Source organism: Silurus meridionalis, chromosome 24 (assembly GCF_014805685.1).
Source record: "Silurus meridionalis isolate SWU-2019-XX chromosome 24, ASM1480568v1, whole genome shotgun sequence".
Classification (NCBI taxonomy): domain Eukaryota; kingdom Metazoa; phylum Chordata; class Actinopteri; order Siluriformes; family Siluridae; genus Silurus; species Silurus meridionalis.
In genome coordinates this window covers 7570350-7589984 of record NC_060907.1, presented here as the reverse complement: position 1 = coordinate 7589984, position 19635 = coordinate 7570350, and the positions used below count along the sequence as shown (strand labels likewise).

At 36.3% G+C, this 19635-nt stretch overlaps 1 protein-coding gene across 2 annotated transcripts in view; it reads left to right on the top strand.

Annotated features, from left to right (window-relative positions):
• nlgn4xa (neuroligin 4 X-linked a) overlaps positions 1-18579 on the top strand; it is a 91573-nt gene extending 72994 nt beyond the window's left edge. For both annotated transcript variants that reach the window (XM_046837836.1, XM_046837835.1), the window contains 2 exons: positions 1170-1959; positions 15913-18579. In XM_046837836.1, coding sequence (XP_046693792.1) covers positions 1170-1959; positions 15913-16786 — 1664 coding nt within the window. In that variant the 3' untranslated portion in view covers positions 16787-18579. The remainder of the gene's footprint in view (positions 1-1169; positions 1960-15912) is intronic.
• Positions 18580-19635: the final 1056 nt, after the last annotated feature.

Below are 19635 nucleotides of genomic sequence, written 5' to 3'. Positions count from 1 at the left end.
ATTAAATGCACTGAAAAAATATAGATATGTGTACAGTGTTATACCTCTATTGAAAACACAGCTTTCATCTACATTTCTGAGAACATGGAGTGGATTGAGGGCTCGTTTTCCTTCTGTGTCACTGAATCATCAGCTCCAAGCCTCTAGTTATCTTTTTTCTGGGACAAAATCTGCAACATGAATCTACTTCTACGCATGGCTGATCTGACAGAGGTCCAATGCAAAGGTTCAGGTTTTTTTTTTTTTTTTTTTTTGGCCTTCGCATCAGACGCTCGCTACCCACAAGACTAAAAAAAGTGATTGAAAATGAAATCCGCTATGAAGATGATAACTCTGTGCTCAGTCGCTCCTCATATTGCCCTGATTGAATCACTAGACTAAGATGATATAAATAGAAAGTATGGGCAAAACATCATGCACACACACCCACAGAGAAACAGTTCCTGGTGTGCTGTGGCCTATTTACAAAGTGGCAATACACGAAAAGTCATTCTTACCCCCAAAAATATGCATGAGAGCAACATGAAACATTCTCATGCATTTCAGTTTGGTTCTACCGCATGCTTGTTTTCAGGACGCATAATGAAGTAAACCCTATGAGATTTTTTTTTTTTAAGTTACATATCTGGGGACAGAAGGAAATCATTCAACAAAAATAATAATATGAAGAGCTCACAGGAAATCCCAAAGAGGTCCAGATCAAGAGAAAATGAAGCCCAGGTTATTGGACAATGACAAATATTAATAAAATAGGGATGTTTGGCTCTGCGTTGCGACACACTGGATTTAAAATGAAACAGCGGTTGCAAAGTGCAAAAGTATTAAAATGGCGTGTATCAACTTTAATTAGAGATTTGGAGAGCCTTATGGGAATCATATCTCATCTGATCGGTGGATGTTGTGTTTAGCCAGGTACAAATAAATGTAGAAAAAGTTTGTACTGTTCTTTGTATCAAATCCAACTTGGCTTTAATACAAACATGAAATGACAAAAAAAAAAAAAGGTTGGCGGTTGGTATCCGCCAATGCCTTTTTGCCCTTTGTCCCGGTTTATTCTTCGCACATTACCATTGAGTTTCAGCATTGATCGGAAAGGTTACACTGGTGCTTCAGCTTTTAGCAAAGTGGTCTGAGTGCACTAATGGCTGCTTATTTCTTCCCGTTTGTAGATCTGTTTCAGAAAGCCATCATCCAAAGTGGCACGGCTCTATCCAGCTGGGCCGTCAATTACCAGCCGGCCAAGTACACACGTTTGCTTGCAGAAAAAGTAGGCTGCAACATGCTGGATACCATAGAACTGGTGGAGTGCTTGCAAAACAAAAACTACAAGGAGCTGATTGAGCAATATATCACCCAGGCCAAATACCACATTGCATTTGGGCCTGTTATTGATGGCGACGTGATCCCAGATGACCCCCAGATCCTCATGGAGCAGGGTGAGTTTCTGAACTATGACATAATGTTGGGCGTCAACCAGGGAGAAGGTTTCAAGTTTGTTGATGGGATTGTAGACAGCGAGGACGGAGTGTCGGCCAATGACTTTGACTTTGCGGTGTCGGATTTTGTCGACCACCTGTACGGTTATCCGGAGGGGAAGGATACGCTCCGAGAGACTATCAAGTTCATGTACACTGATTGGGCCGATAAGGAGAATCCTGAGACCAGGCGCAAGACTTTGGTGGCATTATTTACCGATCACCAGTGGGTGGCACCTGCTGTAGCTACGGCCGATCTTCACGCACAGTACGGATCGCCAACGTACTTCTACGCTTTCTACCATCATTGCCAGAGCGAGATGAAGCCAAGCTGGGCGGACTCTGCACACGGAGACGAGGTGCCTTACGTGTTTGGGATCCCTATGATTGGCCCGACTGATTTATTCAACTGCAACTTTTCAAAGAACGACGTCATGCTCAGCGCAGTGGTTATGACCTACTGGACGAATTTTGCTAAGACTGGGTAAGTGAAGTATCTTTTTAAGTTGATGCTGCTTTTTCCGCATCTTCTATCAATATCAGATTATAACATAAAAGAAAGTGGAAATCCTGCACTTACAGTTACATTTCATCAGGCGAATGTCATTGATACACTCGGGAAGTTATAGTGTAGGACAATGATGCAAGAGTGCTCAAAGTTTGAGACACAGTAACTGTATTTCAGCAATGAGGGTTTGATTCAATAGAAAGACAGACGGAAGGATACTTAAGTGTCTTATAGTAACACCATTTGCTGCTTGAATCACAAGGATAATTCAATCCAGTTCATCTAAAAAGTGTAAATCAAGTTGTCAGAAAGTTATATTTAGAATTCATTTTGTAGAGTATCACTAGATCCTTTCCAAGAAGTTACATACGCGCATGCTAGAGTAGCATATTGCTACAGCAGTGGAACATCACCTGGTCCTCAGAATTTTACTTACAGTACAGCAGATAGATTTCTTTGTTGTTGCTATTATTGTTGTTCCTCATTTCATTTCAGAACACACTACTATGTCACATGGGCCATCCGTTAAAAGATAAATGTCTTGTCTTTCACACTATTTCCCACTTCTGTGTTTCGATCTGGCAAACTTTCTTTTTTCTAGTGAAAAACTTTGGGGAACTGATCTTAGCTATCCGGAAGCATGCGAGCCTCATGTTTCAGAGCACGCTTTTGAGAAAAGAAGGATCCATTTTTCACTATAAAAGGTTTTTCGACTTGTTAATCTATCTTGTTCAAAACGATTTAGAGTGCTAATCTTAAACGTCATAGAATCTTTCACTTTCTCACATAGTTTAGTCACACTTACTCATATTTCACTTATTTAGCTGACACCACTGATGGCTTGTTTAAATGTAAATCATTTTAGTGTACATATTCGAAAATATCTATATTTGCATGGAAAGGTCCTAATCGTTGAAGCCTTACTGTTAGATACAAAGCCAGCTATTTTATTAAGGTACTGATATTTAGCTACTTCTAGCTGCTTGGTGTTAGGTTTAGAAATGAAGTTGTGTAAAAAAATTCCTTTTTTTATTTTTTTTATTTAACTGTTGTTTAAATTGTTCTTTCTTGTAAACATTCCCCTGAAAAGCCACAGCAGAGATTTTTACCGCATGTTAAATGTTGTGCCTTGAGGCTTTTCAGTGCTATATTTTGCTAATTAACATCTAGCCATATCACCCAAATAGCTGTGTGAATACTTTTGAAGCCTTGATGCTGAAATTCGACTATTATGTTCAAGCAAAAATAGTCCCTCACCAGGTCTAATTGCTCAGAGACTGTTCTTATATAGACAAAGAAAAAAATACTCAGAGTAAATTACGCGTGGATTATATTTTGATGTAACAATAAAAACAGCTACAAAATGTTTCCCTGTGAAACGAGCACAGATGAAATTTTTACACTGAAAAACCAAATTCAAGATCTTTTCAACGTTTGAGCTGTTATTAATGATAATACTGTTGAAATATATTCTACAAGACTACAGCTTTCTCTACTCCTGTTGAGTGTTATTGTTCCACATTATAGAACCCATAACTGTATAATTTTAAAGCGCTAAGAACAGGTGCGCAGACAAAGTACATATACATATATATATATACAAAGACTGAATACAATCCTTTTTACGTGCCGAGCATATTTACAATCTGAGTTCCCTCAGGAATGTATTAACTGGCAACTTTGTTTAGTCTCACACTTTGAGTGGATTTTTTTTTTATTTATCAAACTTGTAAACATACACAACAATGCCAGGAGTATAAAAATAAACTAGAGTTAGTGCAGTATCACTGTGCCAGAAATAAGATTTGTTTTGCGCATGCATGAAAACGCTGAAGAATCCATAACGCTTGCGATATGGATCATTTAGCATTTTATGTTCATCATTAAGAATTTTTCTTAAAAGGAGAAAATCCTAAAAATTCAATATATCGAGCAAGTGAATAAATAAAGGATGGAGGAATTAAGTTAAAGTATGCTTAAAGAAGTAGAGCATATCTTTGGATTATTAAATATTAAATGTAAAACACACACACACACACACACACACACACACTTTTACTATACACACAAATCTATATTACCCAAATGGGGTCTAACAAATGTAAACTATTTAAAATGTATTCCATGTATTGAATTTTATCTCAACAAATTTAATTTGTACCAATATGGTTTTAATTGATTAATATATTGAGTAAAGTGTATTGCATAAAATTAAAATGTATTCTATTCATTTTTTATAAAATATTATAGACTTTTTAAAATGTGTATATTATATTAAGATTGTTTTAAAAATGTAAACTGTTCAAATGTTGATTATCACAAATGTCATCATAATAAACCATAAACATAATAAAATGACAAGCAGTTTTGCATTTGTTCCCCTTAACCGTACCGAAATTTAACCAAGCCGTGACTTAAACCAATACAAAACAATGTGAATTTTATGTACCGTTACACCTACATAAGTATGATATCTATCTATCTATCTATCTATATATATATATATATATATATATATATATATATATATATATATATATATATTTATCATACTTATTCTCTATATACACCATTTGAATTAAAAATTAAATTGAACTTTTCCAGCTATGCGTGGTTCTACTTGTACCACAAAGCTGGATGTACACAATTGTACAGATTGAATGTACAAATTGTCTATAAATGTGCTAGCATTGAATTATCCCCTCACTTCAAATAAAGGACCCAAACCTGGCCTGGCATGAAAATGCTTGTGTGCACTAGAGAAGGTCCATGAAGACAGAGTGGCTGGAGTAGAACATCTTGAGTGGCCTGATATAGAGCTCTGACCTCAACCCTGAACACATTTGGGATAAATTGGAAAGCTGACTGCACCCCAGGCCTCCTCACCTCACCTACATCAGTACCTTTGTGACTGAATAAGCATAGATCTTCACAACCAAAATCCAAAATCTAGTCGAATATCTTCTTAAAAGTAAGGAGGTTATTGCAACAGCAAATGTTAAATGTAGAGTGGGATGTTCAATAAGCATAAACAAATCTTATGGTCAGGTGTTCACAAACATTATTATAATTCACGTTTCGGTACATACCTCGGTTTTTAAGCCACGGTTTAGTTACATTTTGGTACAGATTGGGGGAAGAAATGCGAAACTATTGTTTGTCACCTTTTGTTAACACAGTTTATTATTAACATTTGGGATCATCAACATTTGAACAGTTTACATTTTTAAAACAATTTCAAATAAAATGTCTGCTTGGTTTGATAATATATAATATCTTTTTATATTTAATACAAATAAAATAGTATAAATCAAATAAATGCAATACACTTTTTATTATATTGATTACATTAAGTTATAAATTAAATTAGCTTAGGGTTGAAGCTGGATATAAAATGCTAAAGAATCCATAGCGCTAGTGTTAGCCACTAGCCACTGCCTGTTAGCAGCAAATGCTAGCGCTATTGATTCTTAACCTTTTCATGCATGTGCAAAACAAATTTAATTTCACTGCACTAACTCTATTTTCTTTTTATACCCCTGGCACTGGTCTTTATGCTTTTTAATTTAATAATAATAAATAAATGTGCTCAAAGTGGGAGACTAAACAAAATTGCGGTCCGCCACTTAATATGTTCTTGAGGGAACTCAGATTTCAATTTTGTTCCGCATGAAAAAAGCCCCGTAACGAAACATATCAGTAAGAAAAAATTTACACACCAATTATATTAATAATACCGTCACCAACATTGGTCCACATAGTATATAATAGAAAATATACCAATACTGTGCATATAAAACTATGAAGTGTTAAACCATATGTTTGCTATTACTTATGATTTGACACTGTTATTGTGTAAAACTATATACTGTACGTGATATTAGTTTAAAGGAATTATTAAAAGAGGATAAAGGCCCTTAGAGGGTTTAGTGCCTCATTCACATTTACTCGACCCACCCTAAGCTGTATTAACCTACATTATATAAAGCTGGTACTAAAGCATATTACTGAAACCAAAGTATATTTCAGTGGAGTGAAAATGAAATGTTATATTCTTGAAAGATGTTTACACAAAGCTGTAAATAATGAAAGGAAAAAAAGCCTTTCACAGTAATTCATGTATGCTAAATTGTAACATCAGGATTTCTGTCATTAAGGATATACAATTCTTTTTATTTTTTTCATGTAGAATGAACCGTGACTGTTCTGGATGTTGCCTTAAGGCATCTTAAATGCAAAAGAAGTTGTTTTTTTTGTCTTCATATATAAAAGCGAGTCATCGCCCTGAATGCTGAATGGTCTAGGCCTCGGGCGAAAAGAGAGAGAAAGAAGACAGGGCCAAGTCGCTTTTTATATCGAGGTTATTTATAACCGTGAGCTTTCTATTTTTGTTTCGAGCGTGCTTAGGCAGTTGAAGATGTTTGGACATAAAAGCAACTCCTATTCCAATGGTGTACAGTATGTGACTTAAATATTTTATATATTAGTCACCAGGGGTGTAGCGGTACACAAAATTCACGTTTCTGTACGTACCTCGGTTTTTAAGCCACGGTTTAGTTACATTTTGGTACAGATTGGGGGAAAAGAAATGCAAAACTATTGTTTGTCGCCTTTTGTTAACACAGTTTATTATTAACATTTGGGATCATCAACATTTGAACAGTTTACATTTTTAAAACAATTTCAATCGCATATTAAGTCGCATATTAAGACTAAATTTGCATTTGTTTATTTGGATCAATTCAAAAGGTAGAATGAAAATATATATTTTATACACACACTGTATATACAAATGTATTCCAAAGCATTGGTTCAGAAACAACATAAGCAAAAGACTCATGACATACAGAACTAATACAGCTTGTAAGCATGGACCTTTTTAAAGAAACAAAAGACAAATAGAAAAAGTGCTGTACAAAATACAGGGATTTTCTGTTTACTTAAATATACTGTTTTTGTGTAGTCACTATTAGCAGTGCCATCTCAATTTTACACAATGTTCAAGTTCATCAACTATAAAGAATCCATTGCCTGATTTAATCCTATTAAGAAAAAAAAAAGAAATGTTTCCCTCCATTATTATTATCATTTCCACTATATATTGAATAAAACATGACAGAGCATGCTGTTGCAGAACAATAATCACTGTCAGAATGGTGCCATGTGGCCCAACATCAAGCAGCGTTAATGTTATCACCCTGAAATTGTATTATTTCACAAATACATCCTGAAGTGTTTTATTTCCTCTTTTACCAATGAGTCGGATTTATGATTCAATGACAAATAGTTCGTCTGGTTTTGTATTCCATTTGTGTTTGTGTTTTACATTGACTGTTGTAGATATTAATTATATATAGGTTGAGGTTGATTAAATGGCAGGGTTGGAAAAGCTACAGATTTATCTTTCTGACACTGGAGACGCCTTTTATATGTTGTGCCAAATACTTTTCACCATATCAGCAAATACATGGGATCAAAAAAATCTGTAGAACATAGAGCCTCCACTCTTCAAGTCTTCATGAAGTAGGAATATACAGGCACATGATACATATTACAGGAACAGCAGAGACTGACATTCTTACCGATCAAAATCAAACATTTGCTGTTCGATAGCACTTTAATAGTCCTGCATTTTGTCTAAGTCAATTAGGATAAATCCAAACCATGCAGCTTATATTGTATTATAACACTGTTCATATTGTAATATGCAGTAAAAACACATATTTCTTTAACAGCAACACATTCCATGATGGTTCTCTACTGCTTCTACAGCAGAAAGATTTCTCAGCCCTTTTTTCTCTAAGAAAATCTCAGATTGGAGTTGAATCAGTGCTCACTGCTCATTATGTGTGAGCGATTTAGAACCGCCCTGACCCACGATGCCCTGACATTTATCAAGCATGTTAGAAATGATCCGAACAAAATGATGTATTGTGTGTGACGTGCAAGTACAGGGATGGGGTTGGTGGTTAGCAAAAGCCATCAAATGAAGCAGAAAAGTTTTATTATCTATCTATCTATCTATCTATCTATCTATCTATCTGTCTGTCTGTCTGTCTGTCTGTCTGTCTGTCTGTCTGTCTGTCTGTCTGTCTGTCTGTCTGTCTGTCCACACTGTATAGACAGAAAATATTATTATTTTATTTTCACATTGTGGCAAAAACCTTCCTCCAGTCAGTAGTACACGTGCCTGTGTTTGACATGATACGGACAAATAATGGATATTTGAAGATATACTATGGACAAACGCTTGTGTGCATCTGACCATAAGGTTCATAGCTGCTTTTATACTGTACCACCCTATTTCACATTTACTGCAATCAGCAGACACCCATCCAGAGCAACTTACAATTATCTTATGGTATCAAATGAGCAGTTTAGGGTTAAGAGGTTTGATCAAAGGCCCAGCAGTGGCAGCTTGGTGAAGCTGAGATTCAAACGCATAACCTTCTGATCAGAAGTCCTGCAGCTCAATCAATAAGCTACCACTCATAGTGTATATGGGGACATCTATTCCTCATATGCTGTTATAATAACCTCCTTGTGCTTGTGAAGATTTGTGCTCATTCACCTACAAGGGTGTTAGTAAAGTCAGGTATTGATGTAGTTGAAGAGGCCTGGGTTGCAGTCAACGTTCCAATTTATCCTAGAGGTGTTCAATAAGGTTGTGCTCAGAGCTCTATAGCAGACCACTCAAGATCTGCCACAAGATTTGTAAACTATATCTTAATGGAGTTGACCTCGTGCACAAGGGTATGGGTTTAGGTTTGGGTTTCCCAGTTCGAGTGAATACAAAACAATTGTGTGCCTCTAACTTTGTAGTAACAGTTTGGAAAGAACCATATACAGCTAGGAAAGTCAGGTGTTCTAATATACAGCAGATGGATGGATAAAAGGATGGAGGGATGGATGGATGGATGGATGGATTGATGGATGGATGGATGGATGGATGGATGGATGGAAGGATGGATATATAAATAAATACTCACATGGGATGTCTGAACCAAAAAAAAAGAAAAAGAAATAATTTTAATAAACTATTATAAAGATTTTTTCAGTGTTAACTGTCCACACATACAAAGTTCGATAAATTATGTATAGAAAGAATAATGATAAAAAAAGCTTTTAATAAGAGTTTTTTTTTTTTTTTTTTACATAACAGGATCACTGCTGTTAATATTACCTGTATGAAAAAATACATTAGCAGTGGCATGAAAAAAGGAAGAAGGTCTAGAAAGGAACTACATTATGTCAACAAGGAATCATTTGTAACAGGTTGTTGACAGTAATAACACCCCAAAGATAATAAATCCCAGAGAAGCAAACTTTCCTGTCCAAAAAGTATCCACAGCAGTGATTTAAACCATATTCCTTAGATCATAGCATAGAATACTAAACACAAAAATCATGCTCAGATTGCTGAACTTTTCCCGAACCCAACAGACAGCTGGGTTTGAGGATTAGACACCTCTTTGTCTGTTTCTTTTCTTGTCCAGATTAAAGAGCTTGTAATTTTTTTGGCTAGTCGCTCACTTTTTATTTTTAATATGCATACCTGTGAAATAACAAGAGAGAACCATTGTCATTCTCCATTTTCTGTTTTTTTTTTTGTTTTGATTTTGTAGCTTCTACCTCAGAGATACTGGAGAAGGATTAGGGATCGGGAACAAATGTGTTTAATGAATGAGATGTTTCTTGCTCACTTTAGAGTGAATAACCGATCAGCGATTGCACAGTAACTGAGCAATAAATAAAACATTATTGCATGTGTATATCACTTGCTTTTCGTTTTTTCTTTTTTGAATACTTTTTTGATCCGACAGGAAAATTGCTATTTCAAGTCAAGTCAAGTCAAGTCAAGTATTTCTTCATATATCCCAGTGATGTTAGGAAATTGGGGTCAGAGTGCAGGATCAGCCATGATATCGCACCCCTGAAGCACAGAGAGGTATGGGCCTTGCTCAAGGGCCCAAGAGGCAGCTTGGCGAAATTGGGGTGTGAACTCCGGCCTTCCAGTCGGTAACCTAGAGCCTTTTTGACCATTCTCTTTTGGTATTTGATAACACATTCAGGGCTACCAATCTGACAATGTGTTTGTTGAACATCCCATTCCAGATGTATTCCCCCTTCACTATTATAGTAGCTCCCATTCTTCTAAAAAGGCTTTTCACCAAATTTTTGAGTATGGTTGTTGTGATGTAAGCATTGGCCAGGTACTGATTTTGGATGAGGAGGTTTTTGGTGTTTAGGGTTTTTCAGTTTATCCCAAAGGTTAAGCTTTTAGCCCATTTCAATAAAATGTAAACCCTACAGACAAATAAGAGCTGATATATATATATATATATATATATATATATACAAAACAAAAACACAGGTTGAGTGTTTTATCTTTCTGTTTGGATATCAGTCACACACACAGGTATTGAATCCTTGATGTTCAGATTAGGGGTTGAAGCTTGAGCATGACCGAGCATTACTTTTATAGTTAGCATGAAGCAAGTCTACAGCGTTATCCCAGCTATAACAAAGCCCGAATATCTACAGACATCACGATTCAATTCGATTTGGATTCAGTGTCATGATAACCTGGATAATTGTTACATTCCTGCCTTAAAAAAAACACATTACACCATATTGTGGCTGAATCTTTGGTCCCAAACAATAGCACAGACCTGTAAGGCAAAACGCAGGTATATATTAATGTGCTTTTACTAATACATTATTGTTCTTCAAATTTGGAGTTCCTTCTAATGTGACCTCTACAGTGAACTTTGTATATAAAAAAAGTGTGTAATTGTGCAAACTCGATTTTTTCAATAAGATGCTTATTGAACTTTTTTGGAAAGGAGTCTCCGAAGCTAGAACTTTGTAACTGTCAGATATAAAGCTGTAATCTTGATGTTTTTAGCCTCTGAGGTGGGGATGAAGGGAATCCTAAGGATAAAGGGCTTTTTTAGAGGAGCTGGTAAAAGAACAAATGCTACAAAATAAGTGAATAGACCTCTTCTTCTTCTTCTTCTTGAATAGACCTATTCATCCTAAAAAAAGAGGTATTTCGTTTTGGGGCTGCCAGAATTCACTGCACTGAATATTATTTCAATTCAATTGATTTCAAGTGTATTTCTATAGTGATTTTCATAATAGCAGCTTTCCAGGATGTACAAAATATGGAGCAAAATTCATTTATTTAAATGTAGGTATTTATCCTTAATAAACTGTGACAAGAAAAAAAAATCCCTTAAATGGTATGAGAAAGAAACTCAAAAGGGAAACCCATCCTTATCTGGGTGACACCAAGAATGTGATCATAAACCATTAGTACAATACAAACACCGGAGAGTGGGAAATATCATGAGCATCGCAGTGTGTGGTTTTGAGTAATGTCCTTTCTACAGTCTTCTACAGTCTGTTGTAAGTGCAGCACCAGAAGCTTCTGAGCAACGAATAAATTTGCTCAACATCTGAAATATAGTATATAGTATATTCAACACAATCTCTTCCATGCCAGAGCCTTTAAATGTTCAATGATGGAGAAACAACATAAATAGAATGTTATTTTGTGCATTGAGGTTGTCCTCAAATCCTTAAATTCCAATTTCTTTGAAGTGGGATCCAACTGGAGCTGGTACATCTCTAGATAGCTCAGGATCCTCGAGGGGTCAGCATTTTCTCTTCGAAGGTTTGAAATCTGAATGAGGTGGCACACAACTGGAGCTGACCCAAGCTAGATGTCTTGGGATGATTTTGTAGGTTATTAAATTCACATTAGAATTATTATTATTTATTTTTTTATTGTTCTGGAATGGCAGGTTCAATTGCAAGTTTAGTTTTCATGAATACTTATATTTGTGTTATATCAGTTTTAAAATAGAGGCACTCTTTCTGTGGAAGCTCAAATAATGGACAAAGTAATCGGATAATAATAATTGGATATAGACTTAGAAAACAAGCAATGAAAAAAAGAGAATCCACAATTTTCTTTAAAAAACTCAAAACAATTGGTATCCTCCATTGTTTATTCCATATTAAATAAAAGTCAGACTTTTTTTTTTTTTGATTTAACAGAATAATGCAAAAAAAAAAAAAAAACCGATGGGACCAAAAACGTAATATTTAATTGCACAATTTATAGACAGTAATGCAAACAAGTGCTTTTTGTAGCTATAAATAAGACATCTGCGCCAGTCTACAGGTAATATGGCCAACTTTTTCCTGAGCACATGCATTCTCCAGCCAACTCTTTCCATAGATGTTAAATAGGATACAGATCATGGCTCATAGAAAGTCTTTTCAAAATAATCCAGTGTTTTGTTCTTCTTGGGTGCTGTATTTTAGCTGTATGTTTTAGGTCATTATCCTGTTGGAGAACCCATGAGCTGTGTTTTGAGATGGAGCTTTTACGACTTTTCGCTCCAAGATGGCTTGGTGATCTTTATATGTCATTGTGCTCTGCACAGATTCAAGGCTTCCATTGCCAGATGCAGCAAATCAACCCTAAAACATAACTGAGCCTCCTACATGTTTCACAGTAGCTATTATGATCTTTTTTTAACATACAGTTAATGTGCCTTGCCAAAAAGCTCCAGTTTTACATTCTAAAGAAGTATTGCAGCTTGTCAATATGCATTTTAGGCATTTTTTACATTCCACATTTGGCTGTACAGTATGTCCCTGACTTACAAACATTCGAGTTGTGAACTTTAACAATGCAAAAGTATAAATCGGGCAGGTAGCGCAGTAGTAGTTGTACAGTAGTACAGCACTCAGTCAAAGCCCAGGCTGTCCCAAACCAAGCAGAAAAAAAGGGCAAAGCAATAACAATGAAAACATAAGTGCTAATAATAAAGACATTGGACCGATGCGGAATATGTAGGTGACGCCGCTCGTTCTTTTAACGTTCAACCATCGGCACAATTCTAAAGAACAAGGACAATATCATTGGACATGTGAAGTCTGCTGTCCCAATGAGGTCAACAATAATATTGAGAGTAAAAATATTTTATTTACAGTATTTTTCTTACTTTCTTTATGCATTACATTATATATTTGTGTTAAATGTGTATAAACCTCACTTTGTTGGAACAAAACAGACTTAGTAACATGCTCCGAAACAGAACTCGTTTGTAAGTCAGGGACTTACTGTACTGTATACTGTTGTATGTGCCTAATGTGGTAAGAAATTATGATAAATAATTAAAAAGTGGAACTTACCTTTAGGGGCTTAACCCTGAAATTAATGATTTTTTTATATTTAAAAAAATAGCAGAAATTTTCATTTTTATTTATATTATTTTAGCAATTTTAATATATGAAGTGTTCCAAAACTATGTGAATATGGCTTTGGTTGGAACCTGATAGCCTTGAACCAAAAATGGAAAAAAATGAAATAAAAATAAAAATTGTTTATTACATTATTGCCTTTGTAGCTAAATAGAAATGAGTGTTGCGAATCAGAATTTTCTGGTTGTTGTAGGATAAGGTCTAAAAATGTATTTTTACTCTATCAAATGTAAACTTACAAACTCTAGTAATTAAAAAAACACATTTAGCCAATTATTTATTACACCATTGTGTACTTCATCCTAGTATTCATTTGTACACCTGTTAATTTAATATTAGTACGCTGCTCTCTCATGTGGTTAATTATACATTTGTTCATTTGGTTTCACGTTTGTTTACTTGCCACAATTTCGTATATTTTTCTATCTTACTGCCGTCTTCTTGTGTGTGTGTTCAAGCATCAATTCTGCATGCAGCTCCATGTATCTCCTCTCCATCTCCAGTGTCTATTTAAAGGTCTCATTCCCGCTTTGTTGTCTCATCTTTATTTCTTCTCTTCCCAAATATAACAAAATCACAACCCGCAGTATCACTGCAGAGACACTAGCGAATCCACACATATACACACATACACATAAACATGTGCGCCTTAGAACGTCGGGGGAAATTACCAGCTCTCAACTTGTTCATCATGCTGCTGGTGACGGTGGATTGCAAATGAGTGTGTCAGGACGGTGTTGTAGGACGGTGGATCCTGGATTATCTGCATTCTAGCGAAGATGTACTGCCGCTTTTGTACCATGTTAAAATTCTCGTCGCGTCCCAGTGAGTTACTCTCAATATATGTATGAAGAAAGAGAAACAGCTGGTGACTCATGAGCTATACCATCATATTGCTAATGAATATGCAAAAAAACAGCAGATTTTAAGCTAAAAAAATAGAAAGGAAGGAAGGAATGAAAGGAAAGGAGGAGGGATAAAAGCTATGAAGGAAAGAAAGGGAGGAAGAAAGGTCAGAAGGGAATGAGAGAGAAAGTAAAGGACGCTCAGAGGGACACTTGTAATGAAAGTAAAGGACAGAAAAGGAATAAAAGGAAGGAATGAAGGAGGCTTGGTCTGAATATTGGAAGCTAGAGGGGAAAGGAGACAAATGAAAGAAGGAAGAAGCTTTTGTCATTTTGGTTGATACACCCTACAAGTTTTAGGTGTATACTGTATGCTTACATTTTTTTTTTTTTTTTTTTTCTGAAGACCCTTTTTAACACAAAAAAATATTTTGACAGGAAGTGCTTTTTTTTTTTTTTTTTACCGTTTTTATAAATTTTTTTAAAACCCTCCAGCTTCATCCATCGTGTGCCAAAATCACTGAACATCCCTTTAACAGTTGCAAAAGAAATCGATTCTGCTCATTTACAAAATGCGTTGGCAGCCATACAAACCTAAAAGTAGAGCAAAAAAGTGATCGCTAAGCAATAAAGCAGGAGAACAAAGTCTGCAAATCTCCTGAGATTTTATTTTAATTTAATTTTTTATTTCAAACACAACAGTACCCTGAGGGTGACTTGGTGCTCTCAGTGTTGAGGTTAATCATAGAATTGCATTTTCTAATGCAGAACATTTAATAGAAGACTGGGAAATTAGCCTTTTGTTACGACCGCTCTGAAATTCTCTCTCGTTCAATTATGTTTGGATTTTTTATTTTTTTTTTCCTCGAATGTAATTGTAATTCCATCTAAGTGTGTTTCCTGGTTTGTAGTGTAGGTAGAAGTGTAGCTGCTAGTAAAACTTTCTTACAGTTGGTGGTATACGTGCTTGTATTTGACATAATATGGACGAATAAGAAACAGAAATATTATAAGGTTATTTAAAATTCTACTAAATAGACAAACTTTTGTGAACACCAGACCTTAGGCTTCATACATGCTTTTTGATCATCCCATTCCACATTAAATCCCAGTGGTGAATATCAGACAAGTAATTAAATAACAGTAACTTGTTGCTGTACTTAAGTTGCTTTTTCGCATATCTGTACTCATGATAATTTTTTTCTTTTTTTTCCTTTTGACCTGCACTCTTTTGGGAAGAGGTTCCTTTAGATTTTGGAGTGTGCTTGTGGAGATTTGTGCTTCATACACAAAGGTGTTAGTAAAGTCATGTACTGATGTAGGTGAGGAGGCCTGGGGTGTGGTCACCGTTCCAATTCATCCCAAAGGTGTTTAGTAGGGTTGAGGTCAGCCATTTTTCTACTCATGTAAATATTTTCGTAGGGTTATGGAGGAGCCTGTAAAAACTGCATAAATGTGTGTTGATTGACATGGCCATCCTAATGGTCAAATAAAAAATAAAAAAACTTTTATAATGCTAATGCACTGACAAAAAAGGAAAAGTATTCAGAAACCTTTTACACCTGTATGGCATATTTGCCTAATATCTGAATGAAATGTAAAATTGCTAAAGTGGCTGTCTATTAAAAGAAAAGTTTCTGGACCCTCCCGCATTATGTCATTAGGCAGTGAGAGTTGTTCAGTAGTCGTTGCTAAAACCATGGGGGTAGTTACAAAAGTTTTCCCACAAATAATCAGGTAGTCAAGAAAGTGTAATCTCCTGATGGTACTTGTTAAACTATTTCTTTTTTTCTCTTTTGAACAGTGATCCAAATCAACCGGTACCACAGGACACGAAGTTCATACACACAAAGCCCAATCGGTTTGAAGAAGTGGCCTGGTCCAAGTACAACCCTAAAGATCAGCTGTACCTTCACATCGGCCTGAAGCCTAGAGTACGAGACCATTACCGTGCCACAAAGGTAGCCTTCTGGCTTGAACTTGTGCCTCACCTTCACAACATCAATGGACTGTTTGAGTATGTCTCGACTACCACTAAGATCCCGCCACAGGACACTACACCCTTCCCTTACACCAAGCGACTTGGGAAAACCTGGCCGTCAACAACACGGCACCCAGGAATCCCTCCTTCAAATACCAAGCAAACTACAGACCAACGCAAAGGCAACGATCTCGTCGAGGACTCCGCTGTGATGATTGAGACTAAGCGGGACTACTCAACAGAACTAAGTGTTACCATCGCAGTTGGTGCCTCATTGCTCTTCTTAAACATCCTGGCCTTTGCCGCACTCTACTACAAGAAAGACAAGCGACGCCATGAGTCTGGCCGTCGTGGTACCAGCCCACAACGCAATGCCAACTCCAATGCTAATGATGTCTCCCGAATGCAGAGTGACGAACTCGCATCCTTGCAAATGAAGCAGCAGCAACAACAGCTGGAGCAGCAGCTTGAAAATGAGCACCGGCACGAATGCGAGGCGCTGCGGCTGGCATGTCCACCCGATTACACGCTTACGCTGCGCCGATCTCCTGATGATGTGCCGCTCATGCAGCCCAGCACTATCACCATGATTCCCAGCTCGATTGGTTCCATGCAGCCCTTGCACAATTTCAATGCCTTTGTTGGGACTCAGAACAGCACCAACCTCCCCCACGCTCACTCCACCACCAGGGTATAGCTGCAAGCTCTTGGAATACCTTTAGACTACCACCTCCTCTCGGTACTATTACTAGGAAGTCAGGGTTGGTTTACTCCTGGCATACATCTTAAGACGTGAAGTCATGGATAAAAAAAAAGCTCCACCTGGAGATTGATTCTCAGTGGACTAGATTATTTTGTTACACCTTCTTAAAGAATATACAAGTCCAATATTGATCTATTTGTTTTGTGGGAAGGGGAAAGTGAACGGTACTCAACTTCACACTGTACTTGGAAATCAAGTGGAGTGGGAATATTTTACCAAACGAAATTCCTGACTCTTTTGAGGTAGAGATTGCTGGCACAGGGAGCACCTCGAACCTAAAAATAGAAGACATCGAGGATCCTTTTAAGCTCGGGACTGTTGATCCTGTATCAACCAGTGCAAAAAAAACACTGTCTTTTGAGCGAATCGACTTTTCCGACACACACTGGACAAGAGAATAGAATTCTAAACAATCTCCCAGCCTGAAATGTATTTATGACAAAATTTGTAAAGATGACAATTCTGTAAATAGCTGTGAGTTATGAATCCAATACTAAAGACGATTACCAATGCTTTTATTGTTGTTTTCGGTTCCAAATATTACTATTAACAAGCTTGTGCTTTTTTGTTGAAGTGAATGTATATATACCAATCATCACTGTTTTACTTTTTCAAAAGCTTCATGTTCACATTGCAATCACTACAAAAAAGAGTTATACTTATTACATCACACAAGTCTTCTCTTTAGTGGTCCTTCAACTTTCTGTCCAGCACTTGCCGTTTGTTCAAAAGCAGATTCAAACTTTAACCTTAAAAGTAGAAAACAATTGTCTACAAACATGTTGAGTTTGTAGATTGTCTTTCACCTGGTAGGGACCATGAATGATCAGAAATCCCAGCACTGCCCAATGGGATTAGTTTAAAGTTAATGAATCACATAATGGAGAGACATCAAAAAATGTCGGCGCTGTCGCTCAAGCGCGATATCTGATGCTTAGTTTCTCACGACCGGTTAGGTTTCTATATTGTTTTAAATCGTAGAAATAAGGCTTCGATTCCAGGTGCCATTGCCAAACAGCTGAAAACTGCATCTTGCACCGTCCCCCTGACAACTGAAGGTCATCCACACCATCTGCTTCATTCTGAATTTTTATTTCCATAACTTTTCTGTTACATGCACCGCTGCCTGAACCCAAGACATGGCCAGCAACGTACTGTTCAGAATAAAACAACAGACGAAAAAGATAAAGCCCAGGCAGTGGCATATTTTTGCTATATTAGTTGGATATGTTTGTAAAAGAAGTATATGTTAGATATTTCTACTTGTCATATGCTAGCAATATGTATTGTGCCAGGCTTGTGATATTTTTGGGTTACAACGCAAGTGAATGAATGTAAATAATAATTAAAAAATATATATACATTTATATATATATATATATATATATATATATATATATATATATATATATATATATATATATATATATATAAAATCATTAACCCTAATATTTTAGTTCTGCATCCTATAAGAGAGCTTGGAAGCGCAAAGTAAAAAAAAAAAGCAAATAAAAATTTATAAAGTTACCTTTGTATATTAAATCTAAAATATTCATTATAGGCCCTTCAACTGTCAATAAATCAAGGGTGAATTGTAGGATTCCACATACTAGTTTGTCTTATATTGTTTGCGGTTTTTGCCTTAAGTGATAGATAAGATTTCTGGCTGGACACCTATATAATTTTTTTCTGCAACATTTCTAATAAAAAAAATCGATATTTTCTAACATGGGGTCTGCTTGTCAACTTTTGAATGTTAAAAAATATATCACATTTGCTTTCATATGTAATATCTGATATAATTGCTGAAATTGTTTAGTCTTGTTGGAATGCCTATACACGAGCTTTGGTAAAGTGATTATGGAGTGCTCACAATCCTAAGTGGGAACTGCTAAATATGTTTAGCTTAGTAATGTTTAAAGCTTTGTCAGCATCTGAGAGACTTATTACTGGAGTAAATTACTGGTGCAGACCAATTTGGAGAAATGGGTGCAGAGCTGCCAACAGTGCTAACAAGAGAAGCCAAACAGACAGAGAGAAAGAGAGGGAAAGAGAAAAATAATTTTGTGGCAAGTACCCTAGCATATATATAGATAAGCAGCACATTCTATCCTGCAGTTTTACTCATTTGACATTATAGACCCACTCTTTTATATTCTATTGGCTCTGAAAATTCACAAAGCAAAAGTTGCCTCTATCAGAAGCGAATATCTGCACCCATTCTCTTCACGGGATCAGCTTTTCCATTTGAAAAATTTGAATTTCTTTTATTTCTCAGAATAAACACTGCAAATGCTACAGTTAAGCTTTAACTGTTGGCACCTTTTTCAAGTGCCTGGGGCCAGTGATGTTCTCCTGCCAGTGAAACCAGATGTTTCGAGTTAAAGGAACATATGAATAAATGCAGGAGCCTAAATATTCAAATATCTCACCGGTGACAGCTGCGTCCTTTACAGCATATTCTCAACACTCCCCTGAGTAGTGACACCTGTTTCTTGTTCATTTGCTCATTAATGAATGCATAAATGCTTCACGGCTTGCAAGGTGAGTTTGGTAAAGTCTTCGCTGTACTCTACGGAGTAACTTGGCAGATTCAGATTTGTGTTTTTGCTGGACATCCTTACATTGGAGAAGGTTTTCACAATGGCAAGATCTATCCTACCTCCATCTAGTCTACAGTCATCCTGCTCCTGGACATGACCCTGAGTCCAATGAACAGATACAGAGGCAATATCTGGAGACCTGTTGGTATCTTCCAAGTTAGCAAATACTGTATACTTGGG